Source organism: Gobio gobio (genome assembly GCF_949357685.1).
Source record: "Gobio gobio genome assembly, chromosome: 22".
Lineage (NCBI taxonomy): Eukaryota > Metazoa > Chordata > Actinopteri > Cypriniformes > Gobionidae > Gobio > Gobio gobio.
In genome coordinates this window covers 4218985-4246593 of record NC_137118.1, presented here as the reverse complement: position 1 = coordinate 4246593, position 27609 = coordinate 4218985, and the positions used below count along the sequence as shown (strand labels likewise).

The window sequence follows — 27609 nt, the reverse complement described above, 5'->3', positions numbered from 1 at the left end:
GTTGCCAGTGTAAATCTTTATATATATTTATTTTATATTATACAATACACTAGGAATGTGTACAAGGGTTTTTTTAAGTAAAGTTTTAAGTTTAAGTAAGATTTTTCAATTATTCTAAGTAAAATAAAGAAAGAAAAAAGTATTTTTTTCTCCTTAACCTCTTGCTGTTCCTGTCGCTTAAAATAGAATAGGAAAAAACTGATGTGACAAGCCATCAGAACCTAACTGAACCGAAAACCGTGGTTAAAAACCGAGGTATGTATTGAACCGTGGATGAACTGTATTGTTGCATCCCTAATGTCTAACCTCGCAAAATAAAGCAATGGGAAAGAAGAAGCCTAGCCTACTGTGTGGGACCATTTCTACAGAAAGGGCGACGAAGTTACTAGCAAAATATGCTACGCGGTATTAAAATACAGCAGAAGTACAAGCTCCTGACTGGTGGAAAGCAAATGAAAGTCTCTTCCCGAGGCTGGCCACTCGGCTTTTCGTAGTGTGGTTTTGGTCAAGTTTGCTAAAGTAAACACTGTCACGCATGTTCTTCCTAATGGTTTATAGAACAATTACCCCAAGTTGCCCTCTGTCGTTTCAAAGAACAGCAGAACGGAGAGCGCAGTCAGAAGAGGCTCGCACTGCGAAGACAGACGAAAGTATAAACAAGCCTTGAGAGGGTGTTTTCTGCTGCGGGTTTAACTGTCAACAGGCTGCGCTCCAGACTAACCCACATCACGCAGACATGTTACTTTAAAAACAAAAAAAATAACAACAAAAAACATACAAGGTGTGGATTGAGGAAGGCCTGCTATTTTTATTTGACAAAACTATTCCGGTTCTTCAAAGTTTCAAACGGATTCAGTGTAGACTATTTTCATTTGGTCATCTTAATTTGGTAATTATTTAAGTGAAAAATATTTTGTGTAGGCCTATTTATTTTATTATTTTTATTTATATTTTATCTGATCTGTATGCTGCTGTTTGCATGGTAAAATAAACCAGTGAAAAAAGGGCACTCGTCAATCGTATTTTTATTTAATGCCAATTCAATATTATAATCCTATCAGTTAACGGTTGATAATCGGATAATGAGCAGTGGTTGTCGGTTGGGAAAATGAACCGAAATGAGCAGTGAAATGAAACCCTACAGCAGTGTATTTTTAATTTAATTTAATTTTAATAAAGAACAGGCAACATTATGTCACGATGACTGTCCTTCCCTTGCCGTACCTGAAATTGCTGTCTTTAGATTCCTTCATGCACAACTATTATTCTTTTGGATGTTTCATACGCAAATGTTTTAACAGCGGCTGTTGTTTAGGGTCCTTGTCACAACGAGACAAATCGGCATTGCAAATTGAACATGTAGCTCGACTTGAATCGCCTTCTTTTGACTGAAAATACTGCCAAACAACACGTTTTCTGCTCACAAGTTCCATTTCCACTTTCTCACAGCTACTGCAGTCGACAGTGCACCTAGTAAACACCTTCCCATAATCAACGGCGGCATCATTACGTTCGCTCCACGCGTAGTGCAAGCCTAGGGTTCAGTTCGGTGGGAAAAAAGGTTGGGCAGAAACCGAACCCCGTCAGAAAGCACAATATTCAGCCGAATCCGAACCCGAATCCTGGATCCGGTGCATCCGATGGTACCGATACTTTCAAGGCCAGTATCACCGATATCGATACTGATATGATACTTCTAAACTGAACTTTTTAACTATTAAATGTATTAAATTATAAAAATTACTAGGTGTAAAATGTGTAAAGATACCCACTTAACATCAAATTTGAAAGGTATTTTAACATTCAATATGCCTTAATTGCAACTTATTAGATCATATTTTTGTTTACACATGGTTAAAATACGTTTACTTGTAGTGGTAACCATGGAAATTTACAAATTCAAGTTGAACTATGGTCACTGTAGTAGAAATAAAAAATAAACATTTTCATAAGGGACTGCCAGTGACAGGCATAATTGCTCGACTTTGGGCTTCTTTTTTTGGCAGGTCGCCTCAAAAAATCATGAGTCGCGGGTTGCTTTTAAAAAAAAATATGGTTGCTTGTTAGGAAAATATAATAAGCTTTGTTTTTTTACATTTATGGTCGCTGTTTTGTCCAATACATTGGACAATATATCATATATATATTCATATATCCGCCTCCTTCTCCCGCTCATTGAAGAAAAATCACGTTCAACGTGCAGGCATGTGACGGTATAAATGCACGTAATGATAGTTAGTAGACGTAAATAGACGTATACATTTTTACAAACAATGCCACCAGCAGAGATGTACAGAGATGGAGAGGAAACAGGGAGGAGAGGCACCTAATTTCATTTAAAAAATATTTTATACTGTATTTATCATTACAGGCTATAAAAAAACAAGTATACTAATAATAACAGTAGGTATGGTTCGAATTTATTTTATTATAAATATGTGGCTATATTGCAGTGCTCCCTTAGTGTCCCAATGTGCATACTATCCATCCTAAATAGTGTGACATCAGTCATTTTCAATACTATTTAGGGCAGATAGTATATGCACATTGAGATGCAGGGCTTCTCTTTTTCACGGTTTGCAGTGTGTGTGTGTGTGTGTGTGTGTGTGTGTGTGTGTGTGTGTGTGTGTGTGTGTGTGTGTGTGTGTGTGTGTGTGTGTGTTCACTACTCCTTGGTCCTAATATGTGTGCACTAACTCCGACTATGGGTTCCCACCGTCACTTTTTCTCTTTTTCCATCTCCAAACCTCTTCTGTTCACAGCTGATCGGAGGATATTGCGTGCACTTTATTGCAGTTTGATGATTTTTGTAAAATCACATCTGTTTTTGCTTTTCAAACTCCGAGAGGTTTCAGTTTAATATGTTGCAGGCTCATTTATTGATCAAAAATAATTGATCATAAATGATATCGATGATAATAAATAATGTAATAATATTGGGCTTGTTTTTGAAGCTGCGGTTGATTATTTGTCTCGCGAGAGTTGGCAACACTGGTGACAGGACTTTGCGCCCATAAAATACAACCTTTTTATTCTGACATGATTTATTTTAACATTAGTTACAGAACATGATCAATATCAGCTTTTAACATTACATTTAAAGAGTGTAATTGCACTATGTAGGCTACAGTTTCTATTTGTTTATTGGGAAATAACTCAAACATGTTTTTTCTGTCTTCTGATGAGTTTTGTTCTGGGCTGCGTTTCCAAAAGAATCAATGGTTTCTTATGATAGTTTTGGGAAACGCAGCTCTGACATGAACTGCATTGACTGAAATGGTGGCTACAAAGAAATTACTAGCGCTCATTTTGGTCATAGTTTGTCTTGAAAATAAAGACAATTTGACGCTCATCGTAGGAGAAGTCACACTATAGGACTTAAAATTTGATCGCAGCAGTCATTAATCGTCTGTCGATAAAAAGACTTCAGATTTTAGCCTTGTATCAGAGGAATCTTTTAGGATATGCAAAATTTGTCTTAAAATCGCACACAGTGTGCACCCGGCTTTAGTCATATTTATTGAGAAACTGCATGGGACACTGTAAAAAATTAAAAACAGAAAATGTACTGGACATTATCCAGTAATTTTTGGGAAATTTCCATTAAACCTTAAAACACAACCTAATGCAAAATACAGGTAAAACCATACGGAAAATTCCTTCATATTTTTTAGGGACTCACCGAAATTTCGAAAAATGCCGTTTTTGTTTTTTTGGCAGAAAGACAAAAAGGCAGAAAATGTGCCTCGTCTCCCCTAATTTATTTTGATAATTCGTCAAAAATTTAAATACTTAAATCTGATTATGTTGCATAGAACTGAATGAAGAATAATAATTTTTTTTTTTTATTCGATCTCATTTTTCGGCCAAGTGGATCCAGAATTTTAATTTTGGTGCATTTTTTATATTTATATAGTACATTGTGTTCTATTTTCATGGACTTTTTTATTTACTGTGAATATTTGTACGTAACATAAATCTCTTTGTCACACTGCAGAAGTGAAAAACTAACAAAAAAGTTACAATATTTGTTTTTTGTAAGCATATTGCATTGTTGTGCTTGGACTCAATTGTTTTATTTGTGATAACTAGTGCCAAATTATGTGGACATTATGAGGAATTATGAACGCATGCCAAAACAAGAGAGAACCACCAGTGGATGAATAACTGATTATGTTGTAGTCAATGTATGCTTGTGTTTCTATGCATTTTCTTGCCAAATCATTTAGTCTGATAAATACCTTAACCCCTCATATTTAAAATATTTTCCTCATATTTTGATGGTGTATTAAAAACAAATATCCCCTCTGGACATGACTTTTGGCCACTAATAGTTCATTCAGTAGTTGTTTGTGATTGCTGATCAATATAACGAGTGCAGTATCTTAGGTCACATCAGATTTTATTGTTTTATGAATAGATTTGGAGCAGTTAAGAACACGTAACATGGTGGAATATGAAGTCTGACCCTGGTCACTAGAGGTCAAGAGTGCACAGGGAGTAAATCCTGCTCCTCATTATCATTGCTCGTGTGCACATGTGTCCGGTGCTGAACGGCCAGAGGATTCAGAAAAGATTTATAATCAAATCTGATCATGTTATGTCAGTCCAAATTAGATTTCGAAATGGTGTGGTATTATGGGTGGGATCATTCCTTAGTTTTTGTGCTGATGCCAGACAGTTTAGCACCATCTGTGCATGCTATGATTTGGATTATGACTGACTTTATTGAACATTATTTTGGACTGATTTTACTTTTCACTTTTTTTTCAAAGATCTTTACATTTTGAATGGATTGTCATGACAGAATGTCGTAGTCCTTCGTGTTAGCCCTTCTGTGGGTCATCACTATAACTCATATTGCCATCTTTCCTAAGAGCTTCTGTAATACTGTGATTGAAATGTACACTCTTGGCAACAGTTCTCTTTCACTTTGGATTACATGGCATCTCATTATTCTGTAAGAAACCGTATTATCTGCAGATTGTGAAATCCTCAATCCTGCATTTTCTTCAGTTGAGATTAACTCTGCTCACCGAAGGGTCATTCTGGTATAAATCTTTTAGACCTGTCCACTGAGAAATTCTGTCTCTGCCTCTGGTCACTCAATTTTTGATATGGAGTGTCTATTTACACCAAGTGCAAATAACGTCCCTTGTTGGCAAGTGCTATTCGCAATAGCTCTGCATAACAATGCCTGTTTTCAGAAAAACAAGATGAACAAAATAAGGTGTAGTCAGTAAAGCATAAGGCTTTAAGAGCTTGGTTTTGACATGGTTTTTGTTTAATAATAATAATAAAAGCATTCATTGGGTAGAGTTAGGGGTCGGTGTATGGAGGGCTTGTTTTGTCCCATTAAGGCGGCATCCATTTTATAATTTTAATAAATATAATCATTTACATCTACATCTACATTACATGCAATTATTATTGCATCCTGTTAATGTACAACAACACTGAGGTGCAAATAGTTTGTCAAAATAAAGTATAAATAGCATCTAATTACTATAAACACATATTGCAAAGAACTACTTTTACATGGTGTAAATAGAATATATCACTATTTTCACTGAATAAATAGCCGCTGCCTTTTTGTTATTGTACTTTTGCACAGTGGTTTCGAAATGTACTGCCTTTTGCGTGTTTTTCTTTTGTCTTTTTGTGTATTTAGTGATAGAAATGTCTTTTGTTTGTGTGTGTGTGTGTGTGTGTGTGTATACAGTTTATAAACCTATCAGGCGTAACATTATGACCACTGACAGGTGAAGTGAATAACACTGATTATCTCCTCATCATGGCACCTGTTAGTGGGTGGGATATATCAGGCAGCAAGTGAACATTTTGTCCTCAAAGTTGATGTGTTAGAAGCAGGAAAAATGGGCAAGCGTAAGGATTTGAGCGAGTTTGACAAGGGCCAGATTGTGATGGGTCAGAGCATCTCCAAAACTCCAGCTCTTGTGGGGTGTTCATGGTCTGCAGTGGTCAGTCTCTATCAAATGTGCTCCAAGGAAGGACCAGTGGTGAACCACACAGTGCATTTTATATTTAAATATGTCTTCAGTGTCACATCCTTCAGAAATCATTCTAATATGATGATTTGATGCTCAGTTATTATTCCTCAATTATTAATAATGGTTTTATTATCAATGTTTGATTTTTGGCTGCTTAACATTTTTGTGGCAACCATGAAACTTGTTTTTAGGATTCTTTGATAAATAGAAAGTTCAAAAGAACAGCATTTATTTGAAATATAAATCTTTTCTAAATGTCTTTACTGACACTTTTGATCATTTTAATGCATCCTTTGGTTTGGTAGTGAATCACAGTTTCCATAAAAATCAAGCAGAAACACTTTTCAAAAAGGATAATTAGAAGAAAAACATTTCAAGCAGCAAATCAGCATATTAGAATGATTTCTGAAGGGTCATGTGACACGGATATTGCTGTTTTATTGTATACTTGATCAAATCAATGCTGCCTTAAATATTAAAAAAATAATTATATTAAATGCATTTTAATATATGCATTAAAATATATATATTAGGGGTGGAGCAATATATTGTTGTCCTGCTCCGTGCAATACTAGAATTTATACGCTGGCGCCAAATACCGATATTAAATGAATAAAATAAAGCGCTGTAAATAGATTTCCCTGCTCCCAGTGTTGCTACTTCATGGCTCCTCGAGGTGGCGCTCAACACATGAATGTGGGAAACGTCAACATACGTGAACTAGCCTAAGAAAAAGAGGTTTTTAACGGGATGACGGACAGCAGTGTGGGTAAAATAATAGATGACCCAGCCACGTTCAAGTCCAAAGTCTGGAAAACGTAACCTTTTCATGGGCATTTTGTTTTCATAGTTAGATATCATGATGTATCATTGTATGATTATCGCAGAATTGCTGTATTGTGACATATATAATATAGTGAAAGATTCTCACCGTAAATCAGCAGAATTGTTATCAACTATTGCTCATTTGTAATCATGATCTCTCCCATCTTCCTCTTTGTCTTTCTTTAGATCATCTCATTTGTCAATGGAGAGTTAAACTATGGGACTTCCCAGTTGTCAGATCGAGCTGGTTTTGCCCATACAATGCCCCACGACGACGTGTCCCTGTATATTAACAACACCAAAGCATCGGACTCAGGGAGGTACATGTGCCAGGTCTTGATCCCCGGGGGCGGAGCATACACCAAAGAGCTGACCCTTAATGTTAAAGGTGTGTATTTGCTGCCACACTGTGGCGCACACACGCAAAGTCATAAAACACACAAGCCTATGCACAATCCTCTCTCAGATGTGTTCAGTGACACAGGTCACGTATTCTCTTGCAGCGTTTCACAGAAAAATTATTTCACTCCTCATTTAACATCACATGACCCATCTCGTCTCTTTCAGTTCCTCCCTCGGTGCCAGTGTGTCAGGTTAAAGAGAAGCCTGTTCTCAAAGGAAACATCACTCTGGCCTGTAACTCTAATGATGGCAAACCGACCCCCAAATACAGGTGGACCAAGATGAGCCCGACCTCAGAAGTCTTTTTCTCTCCCGCACTAAGTGAGTCTATGTGTCCACGTAACACACAAGAATATGTTTACATTAATTACGCATAGCGTGTCTCTCTACTAGGCAGTTTTGTTTCCCCAAAAATGTCTTTCAATCACGTATGAATGTGTCTTCTGTGAAAAAGAGGTGAATTTTTGAGAAATGTCCCAGCCACTGACAAAGAAAGCACCATAAATGTATACTAAAAGTCATCTACATGACTCAGGATCCATTTTGTAACGGTTAACAGCTCACTGGGAGATGAGGTTATTCATGAATATACAACCGTTCTTTCTGGTTCCCAAATCTGATTGGCTGAGGGCCTTTTCCATCTGTGAGATATTCTAGTGATAACATCACTCCGTTTGCGGCGACTGTCATGGCTTTCGAGAAATTCATCATATTTTCTTTTACAAATACTAGTAATGTTGTGTGTGTCGGAATGTAGTGTTTTTTAGGCGAGAATGTAGTTATCTAGACCAGGGGTTTTCAAACTTTATGATGCCAGGGACCCCCAAATATGATGAACCTTTATAAGGGACCCTCTTCCTAAAATCCATCTGTATATTTTTATGTATGAAAAAACATTTCAACTGTTAGATAAACAATAAGTGTGACATTATAAATACAACATATTGTTTCCAAACTTAAATTGGCTATACTTGATGTTGGATGTATAAACCTGCGGATGAACATTTCTTCACAATTAAAAATGATTTGTATGAGTAACTTTCACAATAAATGTATGTAAGCAGTGGACATACTGTGTTAAGAATACCGCCTTACAACCCCAGTGAGCGAGATAAAGGGGACTTACAAAACTTAACAGAACAAACATATACAATTCTAGGAAGTATCTATATGGCAAGAAAGGAGAGAAACATTTAGAAATTATATCCATTTTTACTTTGTCTTTTTACGCTCTGAAACTTTCTAGGGACCCCTTAGAACCTTCTAGAGGACCCCTGAACCCAGTTTGAAAACCCCTGATCTAGACCTCAATTATGTGAATCATATATAAACATAGCGCCTATTTTACAGTTTGTTTAGAAGTTTTCGGAGATTGAGCTCCAAGCCGTCAGCAGGCGTTCATTGCTCATGTATCCGCAGAGAACAGCTTCATCTCGGACAGCCCTTCGGGAATTTGCCGCTGGTTCTTTAGAGATAGTGGTTAAACATGAGACATAATTCTTTGGTCTTATTAATCCAGGGGTCTCCAAACTCTGTCCTGGAGGGCCACTGTCCTGCAGAGTTGAGCTCCAACCCCAAATAAACACACCTGAACCAGCTAATCAGTGTCTTGCTAGGCCCTATGGCCCTACCTAGGTTTTATCGGGGTTGGAACTCAACTCTGCAGGACAGCGGCCCTCCAGAACCGAGTTTGGAGACCAAGTTTACATTTACATTTATGCGTTTGGCAGACGCTTTTATCCAAATATATTGCATTCAAGGTACACATTTTACATTTTGTCAGTTCTTGCTTTCCCTGGGAATCGAACCCATGACCTTGGCATTGCTAGCGCCACGCTCTATTGTTTGAGCTACAGGAAAGGAAATTAGATGTTTCAGAGAATATATATTTTGGTTAAGGGGAAAATTAAGTTTCATAACTTTATATTTAACGTTAGGCTATATTTAACTTTAATCCTGTACTAGAGCATTGCTTTTGTACGTTCGACTGAATTGTTTGCTTGTTTATTTCCTGTTCATAGTTTTCACGTGTCGTCACACGCTTATAGGAACGCCCACCTGGAGGGCAAAACAAGGCTCTCCTCCATTGCCCGCTAGTCATTTTTACCAGGTTTGTAGTCAGTATTAATGCGGTAAGACAGTGATATTAAAATACCAAATTCAATATACACCTTATTGATGTTGCATACTTTGTACAGGAAAGCAGACGAACACAGAATATTAGTGCAACACGAGGTTTCTCGTTAGGTGTTTTCCCCATCGAAACCCATTATAAAGAAAATGCATTGCGTTCATATTCTTGCCTCATCTACTCGCCTGTATATAATATGCATCATCAAAAAGATGTAAACTGAATTTGATCTTTTAATATCACTGTTTTAGTGCATTACGGCACTTTAAGGGTGGGTTGCACTAACGATTCTTTAGCCTGTCTTCAGTTCACCTCCGTCTGCTGCTTGATCAGCTCTATAACGCTTTTACTGCGTAATTAATCTGTGTTTAAAATGAAGTGATGCAACAACTCGATTTAAAATAAAACCCATATCAACAAATCCTTTAAACTTTGCTTAATTTAATCCTTATTGGTGCAACTTTTCACGTTAAGCGTTTTTAAAAACGTCCCGCTGTTTTCAGTGATTGAAATACTGCAGCAGGTGCTGTATATGGATCTTAAGTGCCCGAAACATGCATCTTGTTCACATATTTTTGTTTTAAGATGGAAATTTGACAGGCTTGTGCTGGAGTTCTATGGCGGTTTTGCCCTCCAAGGCAGTCACGTGACTGAAAACTATGAATTGTCTTTTATAATGGCTATTGTTGTTCATTTGAATATTATTCAATAAATATTATTTTATATAAATATTATGCCGAATGTGATGTTGAGAAAGGGTCCGTCAGTGACTGCAATAGTCGACTTCAGTGAGTTACATTATTACACCACTAGATGGCGGCAAAGACTGTCTTTATGAGTGACTGGTTGTAAACAGAAAGTTGTTACAGCGCTGACATTTTCATCATCTGATTTTTAAAAATAATGGATATAATATTATGGACATCGACCTGAAGAATGAATGCTATATCAGATGCAGGAGGTAATACACTCCCCAAAAAAATGTGTCGATCTCTCTCTCTCTCTCATAATAATAATTAATTACATTTATATAGCGTTTTTCTGGGTACTCGAAGTGCTTTACATATAGAAGGGGGGGAATCTCCTCAACCACCACCAATGTGCAACATCCACCTGGATGATGCGAAAGCAGCCATATTGTGCCAGAACGCACCAGCTGATTGGTGGAGAGACCAATCAGGAATAGGGGGATGATTAGGAGGCCAATGGGCAAATTTGGCCAGAATGCCGGGGTTACACCCCCTACTCTTTGTCAGAAGGACATCCTGGGATTTTTAATGACCACAGAGATTCAGGACCTCGGTTTAACGTCTCATCTGAAGGACGGTGCTTGTTACAGTATAGTGTCCCCATCACTATACTGGGGCGTTAGGACCCACACAGACCACAGGGTGAGCGTCCCCTGCTGGCCTCACTATCACCTCCACCAGCAGAAGCCTAGTTTTCCCATTTGGTCTCCCATCCAGGTACTGACCAGGCTCAGCCCTGCTTAGCTTCAGTGGGAAACCAGTGTTGGGCTACAGGGTGATATGACTGCTGTGTAATACCACAATACTCTACTCTACATAATGAGTGTATCAGTGAAGCGACTCAACGTTCCTTCGTCTCTAGTTCTGGGTTTGAATCCGTGGCGGAAGGAACTAGTTCTGCACAAAAGAGATTTGAAAGACACCATTGTTGTTTCTTTTTTTAATTTACACACTTATGCCGTTGAACTGTTGTATAAACGCAATATCACACTCATAACTGTGCATTATAGCTGAATATCAGCGAGTGATTACCTACGGCCGAATCACAGCCGTGCTTATATACAGCCATATCGCACTGCTACTCGTGTGATATTGCTCTTATATTCACTTTATTTTGGTCGGTTTGTCACATTTAAGATATCGTAAGACTTTGCATTAAAGCACACGGGTCATTGACCTCTTTTATGATACTATAAATTTGCTTTTCATCCTTTTTTGAAGCTTTAGCTGCAGTGGGAAAAAAGACCAATTATGTTTAATCAAAATATTTCCTTTTGTGTTCAATGGAGGAAACAACATGAGTGTGAATAAATCATTTCAGAAACTAATCCTTTAAGCATGATGGGGAACCTTAAAACTATTGATTTGTTGACTGTAATTATATCATTATTGAGGCACCGGAATAAAATCCTTGCATATGTTGGATTTTATCGGTTACTGTTTCACGATCTCCGTTTCAAATATTAGATTGTTTGGGATCTCTGGCTTATTTAAGTTATTTTTGTAAATATGCAAGTCTGACTTTAACCTCACACTGTTGTGTTGTTGCAGATGAAACGGCAGGAACTTTAAAACTGAACAATCTGAGCAGTAATATGTCCGGAAAATACGTGTGCACTTCATCCAACTCTGCAGGAGAGGAGACGTGCTACATCAACCTGGAGGTCATCACATGTGTGTACCGCTGTTTGCTCATTACATCAACTCCTGCTCAAAAGTTTGGGGTCATTTCTTGATTTTTGTAACTTTAATTCAGTATTAAATTGATTAAAAGTGACAGATAAATGATAATGACTTTCTATTAATCTATTATTACAGCATCCACAAAAATCTTAAGTAACATGTTGTCAACATTGACAATAATTAGAAATGTTTCTTGAGCACCGAATCAGCATTTTAGAATGATTTCTGAAGGATCATGTGACACTAAGACCATCACAGGAATTTTATATAAAACATTTAAAATACAGAAAAGATTGTAATAATATTTCACAGTATCACTTTGATGTGATATCTACAACTTAAAAACATAAAAAATCGTATTGACCCCAAACTTTTGCATGGTAATGTATTTGTTTATTCTGTCTTTCAGATGTAATATTTACTCGATGTGACATTAACTTGTCCTGTTCTTTTTGTGCAGCCACTAATGCTGGGATGATCGCTGGAGTTACGTTTGGTTGCATTGTGGCTCTCGTCCTGATCATTATCTTCCTCGTCTTCATGTGGACAAGACGGAAAGACACAGAGGAGGATTTTCCCAATGAAATCAAGTACGATAATTATGATTGATGATATGTATTGATGTTTGGGATTTTCCTTAGTTGTCAGTTTTAATCATCAAAATGAAAAGAAATAAACATTTGAAATATATCAGTGTGTGTAATGAATGAATATAAAATACAAGTTTCACTTTTTGAATGGAATTAGTGAAATAAATCAACTTTTTGATGAGATTCTAATTATATGACCAGCACCTGTATATAACAATACAATATATAGATTAAGAAAGATTAATAAATACAGTAACAAATGTATTGATCATGGTTAGTTCATGTTAGTTATTAGTCTAATACATTAACTAATGTAATGTTAACAAATCAAACCATATTGTAAAGTGTTATAAACAAATAATTTACTCAGAACACCTCTTGAAATGAGAATATAAGTGTGCTTACCCCATTTTTTTTATAGGAGGAGTGGTTAGTAAGATTTAATCTTAATGAACTACAGTATTTTCAGGTTATTTATATGACAATGTGTAGAAAAATTACCTACCAACATTGTGATTGTCCTTTAGGTTAATCATTTGAAATAATAAAAACAATATGATGTTCAAACTTTTGACTACTTTCTTTAATAACTACATAACACAATACTTGTACTTTTACTTTCAGTACTTGAGTATTACATTTTAAAATAAACTACTTGCAATACTTGAGTACAAAAAATGTTGAATACTTTAGTACTTCTACTTAAGTGTGGTGCTTAAAGAGCACTTCAACTTCTACTCAAGTCACTTTTTTGATAAGGAACTTGTACTTTTACTAAAGTATGTGACTGTAGTACTTTATACATCTCTGATTTAACCCCAAAATTCAACATATTGACACAAAATAATAACTGCAAATCCACGTTTCGCTGCCTGGGGTTCAGTTGTTTCTGTGAATTGCAGAGATCCATTTGCTTCTCTTTTCTGTAGCTTTCAGCAGTCGGTAAAAATACACCTCGGATTTCTTGTCAAATGTATTTATACAGTCAATCTCAATGATCTTTTTCCTGTTTTAGATGTGTTTTGTGTGTTTTTCCACATTCACACTGGAAACTAATTCTGCCGCTCTGTCTTTTTGCCACTCAGTGGGCGTAACCGCACAAACACACGTGCCCACACATACACCCTCCCACACAACAGGGACATACGAGTGAAAAGCTGCAAAGTTGTGTCCAAGGACGTGACAATTGATTTAAAGGGTTTGTTCACCCAAAAAGGAAAATTCTGTCATTAATTACTTACCCTCATGTCGATGGACCTCCGTTCATCTTCAGACATAAATGAAGATATTTTAGTTAAAATCTGATGGCTCTGAAAGGCCTCCATTGGCACAATGCACGGTTCACTCTCAAGACCCTTAAAAGGTACTAAAGACGTCGTTACAAAGTCCATCTCACTACAGTGGTTCTAAAATAACTTTATGAATCGGCGAGAATAGTTTTTGTGCGCAAAAAACCCTAAATAACGACTTATATAGTGATGACGATTTCAAAACACGGCCTCATGAAGCTTCGAAGCGTTATGAATCAGTGAGTCGATTCAGCAGTTTGGCGGTTTGACACGCAATCCGAATCATGATTCGACTCACTGATTTATAACGCTTCGAAGCTTCATGATGCCGTGTTTTGAAATCGTCATCACTATATAAGTCGTTATTTAGGGTTTTTTTGTGCACAACAACTATTCTCGCCGATTCTTAAAGTTATTTTAGAACCACTGTAGTGAGATGGACTTTGTAACCACGTCTTTAGTACCTTTTAAGGGTCTTGAGAGTGTAAAGTGCCATTGTGCCAATGGAGGCCTTTCAGAGCCATCAGATTTACACTCAAATATCTTCATTTGTGTTCTGAAGATGAACGGAGGTCTTACGGGTGTCCAACGACATGAGGGTAAGTAATTAATGACAGAATTTTCTTTTTTGGGTGAACTAACCCTTCAATGATTTATAACTTGTGTAACACTAAGTGTTTTTGTGTGTTTCAGGGAGGATGCTCAAGCTCCCAAACGCGTCTCATGGGCCAAGAGTGGCACTGGATCTGACATCATCTCTAAAAACGGCACCCTGTCCTCCATTCAAACCAGCTCTTACCAGCGAGACCACCACAACCACCACCACCACCATTACCCTCACTCCGACACGGCCTCCATCAACACGGCCACGGGCAGCACAGCGGGCTACCGCTCACAGCCTCCAGCAGATGCCACCCTGTTGCCGGGCTACAACACCAACCCCACCCTGCCCCGCGGGCCATTGGGACCCCCCAGCACCAACGGAGGCTCCCAGCACTCCTCATTGCCCCGGACAGCCTCTGCCCAGCCTCAGATTCCACGTCCGCCAGTGCTGCCCACCACCGTTACTGCCGCCAATATCTCCCGCATGGGAGGGGTACCCATCATGGTACCGGCGCAGAACCAGGCCGGATCTCTGGTGTAAGAATCACTTTCACGTCTGCCGTCCTACAAACTCGAGCACATTGGAAAGGACGGACTGGAACCGATAAGCTTATTGCCTCTGTATGGAAACAGCATGGTGTAATTTTTCTTTATTTACATTTTTTTATTTTATTTTTTATATATAAGAAACTTAACAAATATAAAGATAATAGTATAATAGTTTTTTTTTACTGTTCAAAGTATTACAGAAAAGCGTCTACTTTCTGTAAAGTGGAACTTAAACAATAAACAAGAAGACACTGAGATGTTTGAATTATTCACTTTGATTTTTCATGAAATTTTTTTGCTGTTTGCTGATTATTCTTTTGCGAACTAAAGATGCTAACTTGCCTTGATGAAAACAAATGAAAGGTCTACTATTCCACATTATACAGACACTCCTTAATAAAGGGATAGTTCACCCAAAAATGAAAAGTATACCAGGATTTACCCACCCTCAAGCCATCTTAGGTGTATATGACAGTTATATAAAAAAATTCCTGGCTAATCCAAGCTTTATAATGGCAGTGAATGGGTGGTCATATACACATAGGATGGCTTGAGGGTGAGTAAATCATGGGCTAATTTTCATTTTTGGGTGAACTATCCCTTTAATAATCACGTTTACATACAATCAATAGCATATGTTCCATAGCAGCACTGGTTAAAGGGAATGTCGAGGACATCATATTAAGTTGCTATATTTGCCTTTAAATGTTTTTTGGCCAAATATAATTCAAAACAAACCCGTGTTGTTATCTCTTAGGGATATATAGTAGCTTTTTTCAATTTAGAAGTGTAGAATTTGGCGGTATCTTAATTTATATTGTGGTTTTGTACCCCATGATTCTATTTTACAACTTTGATGATGTATTGTATTGATTATGTAAACAATAATTATAAACATTCCTTTAAGTCACTGTAAATAAGGTATTTATTTCTCATTCTAGGTCTGTGGTAAGTTCATGATTTATCTGGTAGACTGGATACAAAACCAAAGATTTCCTGTTCAGTGGTTGTAGATGTGGGGGAAATAGTTATCAGACCACTGCTACTATCAATTATACTTACAGTTCACAACATTCCAGCAAAATCAATGGTAGCTTAAGTAATATGTGACCGACACATGGGCTGCTATTTCTAGTTTCCTGGAAATAAATGCACCAGTGAAATATGACCTCAAAATTGACCTTATTTATTTTCTTAATGCACAGAAATTGAACTTACTCAGAAATGTGTCATTATCAGAGTAAAATGGGTTGTGAATGGCAGTTCATGTTAACTTTATAGTGTAAGTATGCCAAAATGTAGCCTATGTTTGTTTGTTTTTATTCACCACAGAATTCTTAAATGCTTTTTAAACAACTGCTGTATTTTTTTTCTTTTCACACAAAAACGTATGTACTCAACTGTGCAACTGACTGTTTTTCAAGCACATCTTTTTTTATTTAATTAGAAATGTTTTATTGCCTGTACTCGTGTCAGTATGTTTGTCATCTGCAGACTGGACAACCTCAAACTGTTCTGTATATTGGACATTTACTGTCTATGGACATGAAAACACTTTGTATTCATATTTTGAATAAAAGAAACTGGCTGTAAAATTGCAGTCTAGCCGTTTATTTACAAATAAATATATACAATGTAGTAAAGTAAATGTCATATATTTTGTATCTAACAGTTATGTGTATTTGTTTAAAGGCACAAAAATATCCCAAAACCACTAGAACAATATTTTGAAGACTTGTGTACTTACATTATCCCAAATGTTTCCAAGAATGCTTAAATCCAGAGAAATAAGCAATTTTAACCGGATCGTGTCCATGCGTCGCCTATCAATGACATCACCACGTTACCGTCGATTTCGATAAACCAATTTTGATAAACCATAGAAACACCAAAGACTCTTTAATATATTGTGTTTTATGATTAGACAGGTGAGCAACTGTTTGGATACATTCATCGACAGAATGAATACCACACTTACCATAAGCTCCTCGAAACAATCAAGGCATCGTCAAGACGCCTTTGTTTTGAATAAGCGACCTAGTGGCGAAATTACATATCGTGCCTTTAATTCGTTAATGACCTGTTTAGAAGATATGTTAATGCTAACTAAGAGCCTTGTCTAATAGTTAAAATTAAGCGTTTTGGTGAGCAAAAAGCTAAACTAAATAAAAAAGTGTCCATATAAAGATAACGCACATTATTTTTAGGCCACTTTACTATGGAAACGTGAAAGGTTAAGAAGAATCAGTTGACTCTTTAAAAAGAAGAGAGCGGAAGGTAAGCTAACAGTTACTGTTTTATGACATTTCTAGTGATCCATTATTAATAATATTCGGAAAATATAAACCATGACACGTTATATATTAGGCCTAATATAAATAGCTAAGCTGTCGTGTCAGTATAAGCTAACGTGACTGTGGCTAGTGTAAGTTAGCTAGTTCTCCACAAATGAATAGTCAAGATGTTTACATGAGCAAACATTCATTCCTGTTTTTATATTTTATCTAGTTATGTTTCAAATATTGTTTTTAAACAATGTAGTGCTCATTTAAATCAAATGACCGATGATTCAACAGCCAAAATGAACAATGTAATAAAAATAGCCCGTGAATATCAGTCCAAGGGGACTAAAAACCCTTTAATAAAACAAAATACTGTATTTTTTTACACTGGTTTAAGAAGTCACTCGCATACAATTGACTCTGGAAACTTATTCCCCCCATAACAATGAGTTGAATCATAATGGATTTATTAACAGTTTTGATGTCACATGTTTATTAGGGTTAACAAACCATATTACACATGTAAAATCCTCTTGGATGCTGCGGTCAGAAAGCTTGAGTTTATGATTATCTGCATATTATGTCTGACCTCTAGTGGAATGGTGTGTTATTACAATGAATCAGTCATTCAGGCTTTCACAGGGTTTGACATTTATTGGAACTGTAACTCAGCAATACTTCACATTCCTCCATGTCCCTTTGTAAATAAGAAATATATACATTAAAGATGTAAGCACAAGTTATGAATGACAGTTAATGTTAATTAAAAAAAAGTTTTATTAGACAAATAAATCATCAAAGAAACCACATTATGTAGAACTGTATATTTCATACATAGGATGAAAAAAAGAAATAATCTCAGGTTACCCAAAATAAGAAAAGTCACAAGGTTTCTCCCTATAACTTGGCATTAATGTAGAACACTAAAACATGCTGAATCTTCAACCAACCTCGGCTGAAATGAAGCCACAATACTAAAACGGCAAAAAGCAGAATGTCTGGATGGACTATTTTCAAATGTGCTCTCGAAATCAATGCATCTGCGCCTTCAGAAGATCGTGAATAATGCCCTTCTCATCGTCACCTGTGTTCAGAACGGATGTGAATTATCGTGTATTATGGAAAATGCCTTATGTTATGCATATCTTTCAAAATGAAAATAGTACCTGATCGTAGAGTTAAACCGATTATAGGTCACCTGTTACCCTTACACGTTCCGTATGGCTTTTGGCCCGAAGTAACGTACATAGTAGAAAACATGTAAAGCACCAGGCGCTGTGGTATGAACCTCGTGGATATGTGAATGCAGGAAGGGCAGTGAGATGAGCAAGGTCAAAGGTCATTAGATAAGCAAGAGAAGGATGGTTAGATGTTCAGGGTCCCTTGCTGATACTGGGTAAGGGAGCTCATGCAGCTGGGCTGGAGAACCGAGAGGAGAAACGAACACACCTGGCCTCAGTCTCGCCGACAGCAGATCACGCTCAGGACTTTAGGTGGGACACAGAACTGCAGGACGGAGGCGGGATCAAGTATTAAAAGTCTGGAATAAAATATTCTTCATACATATATTTAAGCTGGAATGCATTATTATCTCAAAAGTACAATTTTTATCTTATATCCGCTCTGCCCGGCCAAAAAAAGTCGCTGTTTGGATTTAAATAGGCAAATGCTTAAAGGGATAGTTCGCCCAAAAATGAAAATGATCCCATGATTTAATCCCCCTCAAGCCATTCTAGGTGTATATGAACAACTTCTTTCAGACGAATAAAATCAGAGTTATATTAAAAAAGTCCTGGCTCTTCCAAGCATTATAATGGCAGTGACTTGTCAGGTAATTTTTGAAGTTCATAAAAGTGCATCTATCCATCATAAAAGAGCATTTATCCATCATAAAAGAGCATTTATCCATCATAAAAGAGCATCATAAAAGAGCATTTATCCATCATAAAAGTGCATTTATCCATCATAAAAGAGCATCTATCCGTCATAAAAGTGCATTTATCCATCATAAAAGTGCATTTATCCATCATAAAAGTGCATTTATCCATCATAAAAGTGCATCTAAGAGCATCTATCCATCATAAAAGTGCATTTATCCATCATAAAAGTGCATCCATCCATCATAAAAGTGCATTTATCCATCATAAAAGAGCATTTATTCATCATTAAAGTGCATTTATCCATCATAAAAGAGCATTTATCCATCATAAAAGAGCATTTATCCATCATAAAAGAGCATTTATCCATCATAAAAACGCATCTATCCATCAAATAACTGCTCCACACGGCTCCCAGGGTTAATAAAGGCCTTCTGAAGCGAAGTGATGCGTTTGTGTAAGAAAAATATCCATATTTAAAAATGTATAAAGTAAAATATCTAGCTTCCATCAGATCACCTTCTGTATTCAACCTACAGAAAAAGTGTAACGCGCCTCTCACAGTTCAAAATGCTTACGCTTATGTCTGACGACATTGCACAGCAGTTACACTTTTTTCCGATCTGGCGGAAGCTAGATATTTTTTTTTTAAAGTTTTAAATATGGATATTTTTCTTACACAAACGCATCGCTTCACCTCAGAAGGCCTTTATTAACCCCCGGAGCTGTGTGGAGCAGTTATATGATGGATAGATGCACTTTTATGGTCGGAAAAACGACCCGACAAGTTACTGCCATTATAAAGCTCGGATTGGCCAGGACATTTTTAATATAACTCAGATTGTGTTCGTCTAAAAGAAGAAAGTCATATACACCTAGGATGACTTGAGGGTGAGTAAATCATGGGCTAATTTTCATTTTTGGGTGAACTATCCCTTTAAGAGTCAATGATTGGATGATTATTGCAGTGATTCACCTCCACTTTTATTTCGTTTTTAAATAGTTTAAAAGATGGCTGAATAACAACCAAAACTGTGAACATTAGGTAAGAACTATGCACTGGCACTTGAAATTATACACTATAAAATAGGTACATATATAATAAGCACTTTTGGATGTCTATGCATAGGATTTTTTTAAATATGCACCTATATGCAAGTTTTTTATCTAAGCAGGGACACTTTTTATCTCGATACATCTATTTGGTATTATTTTAGCTTTTTGTCTATTCTTTTTTTGCTTGTCTGTTTATCTAAATAATACAATTAGGACTAAATTACTCAAAATGAAATAATTACAAATAAAACAACATTTTTTTTAAATAATTTAATAATTATTAAAGGGTTAGTTCACCCAAAGATGAAAACTCTGTCATTAATTCCTCACCCTCATGACGTTTCAAACTCATAATACCTTCGTTCATCTTCAGAACACGACTTAAGATATTTTTGATGAAATCTGAGAGATTTCTGACACTTTCAAAGCCCAGAAAGGAAGACATCAGTCAGATTCATCAGCTCAAACTGTGAAAGAATGGTTGGGAGGGAGCAAGAAAGAATAATTTTCACACATGAATTGTCCAGACCTTAAATTCACTGAAAGTCTTTGGGATGAGACTTTACAGAGCGCTGGATTCTTGCATTGGCCATACAAGATCTGGACCAAAAATTTATGCAAAAAGTTATTATATTCCATTTTTTGGGCGGCAGTGTATATTTATCTATTTAAGAGCCACAGTTTCTCTAAATTCTCTTAATAAATAATAATACTATATAAAACGATCACAATAAAAACCTCATAAAACAATAAAAAAAAATATATATATATTTTAGATTTACCTTTTAATATATAGTCAGTCAGGAGGGTCGGGACCTTCTCACTGTCTTCTTTCATGGCGTAAAGAACTGAAAAACAATATTACATTTTATTTATGCATTTGGCAGATCGTTTTATTCAAAACCTTCAAGGTGCACATTTATTCTTGCTTTCCCTTGGCATGGCTTGCGTCATACACCCTATATTATACAGTTGAATTATTAGTACACTTACTTTTTGTGAGCATTTGCAAGTCATCCACAGATGGAGGAGTCCCTTTTTTCTCAAATGGGATGACTGTGTTTAGGTACTTTTGACCACACATGAAGAAAAAAATCAGACAGTTATGATCAGATTTTATATCTGCATACTGTATAGATTATGAACTGAAATGCTCCTCCTCACCTGTCTTTCTGTCCCTGAGGTCCCAAAGGTCTGTCTGATCCCTGTCTGCAGGATGTTGGACAGACCCTCCATGCTGAAGCGCTGGAAAGCATTAAAATATGAAATATTTACTACCACAGGCTTCTGCTCACATATTGTACAGTCCAAGTTAGAGAAAAGAGCTGGTATAAATTCAACTGGAGATCTAGAACTGATGCTGTGAAATGATTTCATATTTAGGTTTATTTCAGCAAGTGATATATATATATACTGGTATATATATATATATCATATCACATGTGACACTCGTTCATGAAATCACCACCAGGTGGCGCAAAGGGACGGTTTGCAGCATTGCTCAGTAACGCTGCGTTCGGTGTTGACGCTTGGTGGTGGGCGTGTCTGAAGCTGGTGCTGACGCGACCCTCATAGTGACAACTGCCAATCACATTACTTTTCCGGTGTTGCATGAACACAATTGGCTAGAGTCTGCGCTAGGGTATTTGCATAGGCGATCGGACACATGTAAAGCATGACGTCACCCATTCAAAGTAAAGAAGCGTAAGCGCAAGGCAGCATAAGGCTGTAATTGGCTGTTGACATTTTTACTTGTAAATTAAGTTAAAATAATGAAATAAATTACTGGTAATAATAATAACAGTAGTAGGAATATAGGATTATAACATTTAATCTTGGCTAATTATTTAGAAGCAATTGAGAACAGCAACTCAGCCATGAAGTGAAATCACAGAGCGGGGTCAGCACATGCTGAGGGTCACAGAAGTCGCCAACTTTCTGCAGAGTCAAGAGCTCCAGACCTCCAAACTTCTGTGGCCTTCAGATGAGCTCAAGAACTGTGTGTAGAGCTTCAGGGAATGGGTTTCCATGGCCGAGCAGCTCATCCAAAAGCTCATCCAAAGCGTGGGATGCAGTGGGGTAAAGCGCGCCGCCACTGGACTCTAGAGCATTAGAGACGTGTTCTCTGGAGTGACCAATCACGCTTCTCTGTCTGGTAATCCCATGGAGGAGTCTGGGTTTGGTGGTTGCCAGGAGAACGGGACTTGCCTGACTGCATTGTGCCAAGTGTAAAGTTTGGTGGAGGGGGGATTATGGGTTGGGCTTGCCCCCTTAGTTCCAGTGAAAGGAACTCTTAATGCTTTACCAAGACATTTTGGACAATTTCATGCTCCCAACTAAGTGGGAACAGTTTGGGGACGGCCCCTTCCTGTCCCAGCATGACTGACCAGTGCACAAAGCGTCGCTCCATAAAAAAAAAGAATAATATCAGCCTTCTTATCAGTTATCAGTCATGAAATATTTATCAGCTTTATAATAATGGCCAAAAATGTAAATTTCTTTAAATGTTACTTTCTTTTTCTTTTGTCAGCTTTGACAAAAACACACCTTTCACTTTTATTGGCTAAAATCCCAGGCTTCCGAGTTCAGGAAAAGTGTCACATTTCACAATTTGTCACAAAATGACTAAAATGATCAACCCATCCGTGTGAGGGTTGATGCAGGGGATGGAGTCGCTTGCATGATGTAATCGAATCACAGCGGCATTACTGTAAGAGGAAGCCAGGATTGCCTTCACAGCTCATCCTGCAGGGGAATGCTTCCTCTCGTCCAGTAAATGCTAAGTGCAGCTGACGAGTAATGGGCCGGGATCCATTAACCGCACAGAGAGATGTCTGCGTCTGGAGACTGATTGGAGGTAAATATCATGCGGCTACTTACTTTCGCAGGCATGCTCCCAATCTTCTCGGAGCGGGTAGATCCTTGTAGACTCATGGCCTTGTCCTTACGCCTGCGCTTGCTCAGCTCCCTTTGCTCCTTCTGTCTGTTCTGGACCTCCATTAGAGCCGTGATGAAGGTGTTCTTCACCTCTTTCTCAAACTCCAGCTCGTCCCTCCGGGCCAGCTGAGCCACCAGTTCCTCCGAATACTCCCGTATCGCCGCCTCCATCCGACATAAGATGTCAAGCAGCGCCGAGCTCGGCATCAGCCTCAGACCTGCATGACGAACAGCATCCAGTTTCAAAAGACTCGCAAAGCACTTGACGTTCACACTGTGAGCGCGACTAATGTTGGGCTTTAATGTAATATTTCTCAGTTGACAGGCTATTTTTCATTCACTTTTGTTCCACTTGCATCTTTGGTTTCAAAAACATGATCTGTTTCTCATGTCCGTGGGAATCTGAAGCAACACGGTTTAACCCTTGTGTTATGTTGCGGGTCAATTTGACCCGTTGTGATTTTTAAGTCGTTAGAAATATCAGTTAACCTATGTTTTTTTTTCTTTAAATGTTGTGACTTTTTCTCACTTAGGGTCATGAACATGCATGCAAAGTTTCAACCGGCTGTTTCGTGATGTTCACGGGTCAATTTGACCCGCATATTTTAATGTTCTAAGGCAATTGTAGAGACCCAAAATAATAACATTTCTTGGTTATATTTTGTTATTTTAGTTTTTTACTAACCTATGAAGCAAAAAAAAATTAGCTTTTCCCCATTTTTTTCAATACAGAAATATTTTTTGAATGCCACAAATGGTAAAAATGAGCTATAATTTCTTTTTTCAATCTATCTGAAATACTATCTAACCTACATTGTTTTTCTTGAAATTGTGTGAACTTTTCTCATTCTCTGTTTGTGGGTAAAAGAGTCAGAGCGCGCGTTATAGTTTGGCACCGCATCACAAATGACCAATCTATCGCTATTTATCTACTGCTCTGTCATCTCTTTTGAAAATCAGTCACCAAATATGAAAACTAGAGTCTGAAAGCTTTAAAATGGTATATAGTTGGTCAACATTACTTTAGGTTTAGACTAAGATATTATTGTTCTAAATGTATAAAGGAAAGTGTCCTAAGGGCCAATCTTAAAAATAGTGGTTAAAAGTATTTTTATAAATCGTAAATTCAGATATTTATCTATATATATTATATATTTTTAATATTAAAAGTGAATTGTTTGTACCTGATTGTATGTGTTTTTTCATAGTGTGATTTTTGGGGAATTGTATTGAATCCAATTAGGGTCAATTTGACCCGGACCGTAAGGAGTGTAATCAGAAATCGAACAGTGCATGAGGGTTAAAGGGGTGGTTGCATGCAATTTCACTTTTTTAACTTTAGTTAGTGTGTAATGTTGCTGCTTGAGCATAAACAGTATCTGCAAAGTTACAGCGCTGAAAGTTCAATGCAAACTGAGATATTGTCTTTTAAAGTTATGGCAGTTCATTGCCTACAAAAACGGCCGGTTTGGACTACAACGAGCTTCTTCCCGGGTTTGTGACATCATAAACACCTGCTATTAACATAAACACTGCCCCCGCGAACACGCAACAAAGTGGGCGAGGCCACGTCGCAGTCATTACGAAAGAGAGAGAGCTGTTGCAGAACTACAAACTACATTTGGCCATCTAACCAATCTAAGACCATTGCGTTTTTCGGAGGGATGGGCTTCACAGAAGCAGGAAGCAAACAAGCCGTTCAAAGGACAGTGGAGAAAGCGGTGTGGAAAATATAAGAAAAATACGGCGTTTAAAAAAAAAAGAAGTATTAAAGCCGCACTAGGTAACTTTTGCTCTCGGGCTCCCCCTACAGTTGTGAAACAGTATTGTCCTCTACTACTGTCGTAAACGGTCACTCTACATCAGGGGATGCATCGCACGTGCATTTGTTGACATGACAACTATGATATCCCTGAACTCTGCAGGAGTTCACATGCGTGTTCTGCTTGCGTCGCGTGTGAAATGTCTTCATCCCAGGTACAGTGGCATATGTTTCAGCATGTCATATGAATACAATTTCATGGGTTTTATTTTTTTTCAAACGCCAAATGATCGCGATGCTCATGTTTACAAGCCAGCGTCATTATAGTAGCCTAGTCTATTGGTTCCCGTTTTACAGAATCTATATGATACTTCAATTCAATGTTTGAGTGGTAGGAAATAACCATATATCGTCAATATTATAATATCAAGCTACCCTAGATGAATCTGCAAATTCGAAAAATCGATTTGCATTAAAGCTTGAGGAAAGACAAATAAACCAATATCACAGACATGTTAGGTGTCCTAAAATATGATTTTGTATGTATTACGTATTTACTTGCAAGAATGTAGCCCCTCCTCCTTCAGCTCACGCCAACGAGCAAACGCTGCCCAATGTTGATCCTCGTCCTGCCTTTAATCCGATCACTTTCTCGTTTTCTCTTTTTGCTTTCCTCAGACAAAACCTTTGCTTTCTTATTTTTCTGTGCTGCTTTGGCCATGACTATAACATTCGGCAAACAAATGATTTGCGAGCGATTTTTTCACGCACGTCCGAATTTAAGGAAGTGGGGGTGGTGGTGGAAGTGACGTATATGCCGTAAAGCAGTCGAATTTTGTAGTTCTTTTTGTTCTCGGGTTACTACCCGAAACCCGAAGTTTAAAAGTACGATTAAAAACGATACAGACCCCGTCAGGCTATGGCAGACGTGTCATTCAACCTATTGTAAGTCGATGTATCATCACAAGAGTTTTGAAAATATATTATGAAGGTTGAAAAGTTACCTAGTGCTGCTTTAAGACATGTTATACTGCGCCCCATAAACACAACCAAGCCTAGAAAAAAAACACGGAACCACCGCTTTAAAATAGAAACCAATACACACCTGTTTCTATTCCTGGGGAGATGTAAAGCACGTTTACACTGACCTTGATCTAGTAATATTATCATGCTTTGTATTTTAACCATAAAGATAAACATAATCGGTCACCTGTCCATGTAAATACTAACAACATTTACTTTTTTACTACTAGTTCCATCTGAAGAACATAGTAAAAAGTCATCCCGAGGTTCACGTATATCTCTTGATCGCAGGTTTATCCGGGCACCTTCATAAGAGCAGTTGTTGTTGGAGGCCTGAGACAGCATGCGGATTTCCTCCAGAAGGGAAGGGCTGCTGTTAGAGGAAGAGACCCCGACTTCATCGTCCTCCTCTTCCTCCGTCTCTCCAGGATCTGGTGAGTTTTCCATCATCTCCACAATCTCCTCGATCACCTGGTGAGGGAATAAATGACAGATTTCAGTGGCCGTTTAAACAATTTTGAGGACATGCAGAATTGTAGCTTTGAATTCATGCTTTTGATGAATAGATAGCACACTTGATTTTAAATCTAGCAAAGCTTTGAGACTAGGCTACTGTTCAAGTGTAAACCTGCTCGATTTAAACAAACCTTAAAATGCATTATAGAGACAGAGCGACATGCGTCATAATCTGAAGACCACGCTGGAAACAATCAAACCGTCTCCATTGAATTTGTATTATGTGAAGCGCCTCCTTGTCATTTTTGACTTATAACAAAAAACAGAACAATGTCTAAAAGCTGGTATGTGACAAGGTGTACAGCAAACAAGCTAAAAAACTCAGAACCAAAAACCCAGAAGTTTTTATAAGCTGTTGACCCAAAAACAGAGCGTTTAAGGACACAAAAGTGGATACAGGCAATTGAGACATGTTAACTGAGACACTGAGAACTACGCCCATTAGAGGGGAACGTAATCAGAGACAGGAAATATAATATATAAAACTGACATTTGGATATTTGACTTAACAGTGACTAAATGTTTACTGCACACATAGGCATACGGAGTACCATGATCCCAAAATGGACCCATTCCTTCTGCTGATGCTTCACGTCTTATTTCCATTTGTCTCCTTAAACTCTCGTTTTTTGGGGTGGACAGCTTAATAATAATAATAATAATAAACATTTATTTGTATAGCACTTTTCATACATGGAATGCAAACTCAAAGTGCTTGACAAACATAAAAACAAATAACACTTTTTCACACAGAATCTCAATGTAAGTATAAAATAAAATACTATAATATAAAATATCAAAACTTTAAAAGGTTCACAATGTAAAATAAAGAAATTGGCAACACAGTTTGACCTCAATATCAATATTAAATAATATAAATAAAATATATTTTAAACAAATTAATAATAAAAAAGAGAGAATCAGAAGGTAAAATAAAACATAAAACAGACTTACACACAACTTTACACCATATTATACTCTTATGTCTTAACCCACCTTTTAAAAAATATGACACTGAAATAACACAGCCCATATTGTTATAGCTGCCAAGGTAACATTTCTCATTTTCTTTGTTGTACTAAAATTAGTAAAACATAAATACAAATAAAAACTATAGGCTATAGACATAGTCTATTTAAAATAATAAGAAGAAGAACAATAATACAAATGACTAAAATGGAAAATGTGACAATAAAAATTAATTCAAAATATGAATAAAACAATAGGGTTATAGTATCTCTGTATACTCTCTGTATACTCTGTATCTCTGTATAGCTTATAAAAACATAGTTCTGTGTTTATTAGCTTGTTTGCTGTACACCCT

General features: G+C 37.2%; 2 protein-coding genes across 9 annotated transcripts in view; one reads left to right on the top strand and one right to left on the bottom strand.

Annotated features, from left to right (window-relative positions):
- Positions 1–16423, top strand: part of esama (endothelial cell adhesion molecule a) — a 77287-nt gene extending 60864 nt beyond the window's left edge. The window contains exons 3-7 of the mRNA XM_079804583.1: positions 7023–7224; positions 7404–7559; positions 11670–11792; positions 12262–12391; positions 14374–16423. Of these exons, the coding sequence (XP_079660709.1) occupies positions 7023–7224; positions 7404–7559; positions 11670–11792; positions 12262–12391; positions 14374–14824 (1062 nt within the window). The 3' untranslated portion in view covers positions 14825–16423. The remainder of the gene's footprint in view (positions 1–7022; positions 7225–7403; positions 7560–11669; positions 11793–12261; positions 12392–14373) is intronic.
- Positions 16424–17444: 1021 nt separating this feature from the next.
- The window catches only part of fez1 (fasciculation and elongation protein zeta 1 (zygin I)), a gene marked incomplete at its 3' end in the record, with an annotated part of 34403 nt that continues 24238 nt past the window's right edge, over positions 17445–27609 (bottom strand). For 4 of the 8 annotated variants that reach the window (XM_079804588.1, XM_079804591.1, XM_079804586.1 and 1 more), the window contains 6 exons: positions 26075–26240; positions 22928–23202; positions 21212–21292; positions 21041–21116; positions 20830–20895; positions 17452–18620 (listed from right to left, as the gene is read on the bottom strand). In XM_079804588.1, the coding sequence (XP_079660714.1) occupies positions 18604–18620; positions 20830–20895; positions 21041–21116; positions 21212–21292; positions 22928–23202; positions 26075–26240 (681 nt within the window). Of the gene's footprint in view, positions 18621–20829; positions 20896–21040; positions 21117–21211; positions 21293–22927; positions 23203–25750; positions 25802–26074; positions 26241–27609 lie in introns of all 8 variants that reach the window. The other 4 variants (XM_079804587.1, XM_079804584.1, XM_079804585.1 and 1 more) reach the window with 3 other exon arrangements.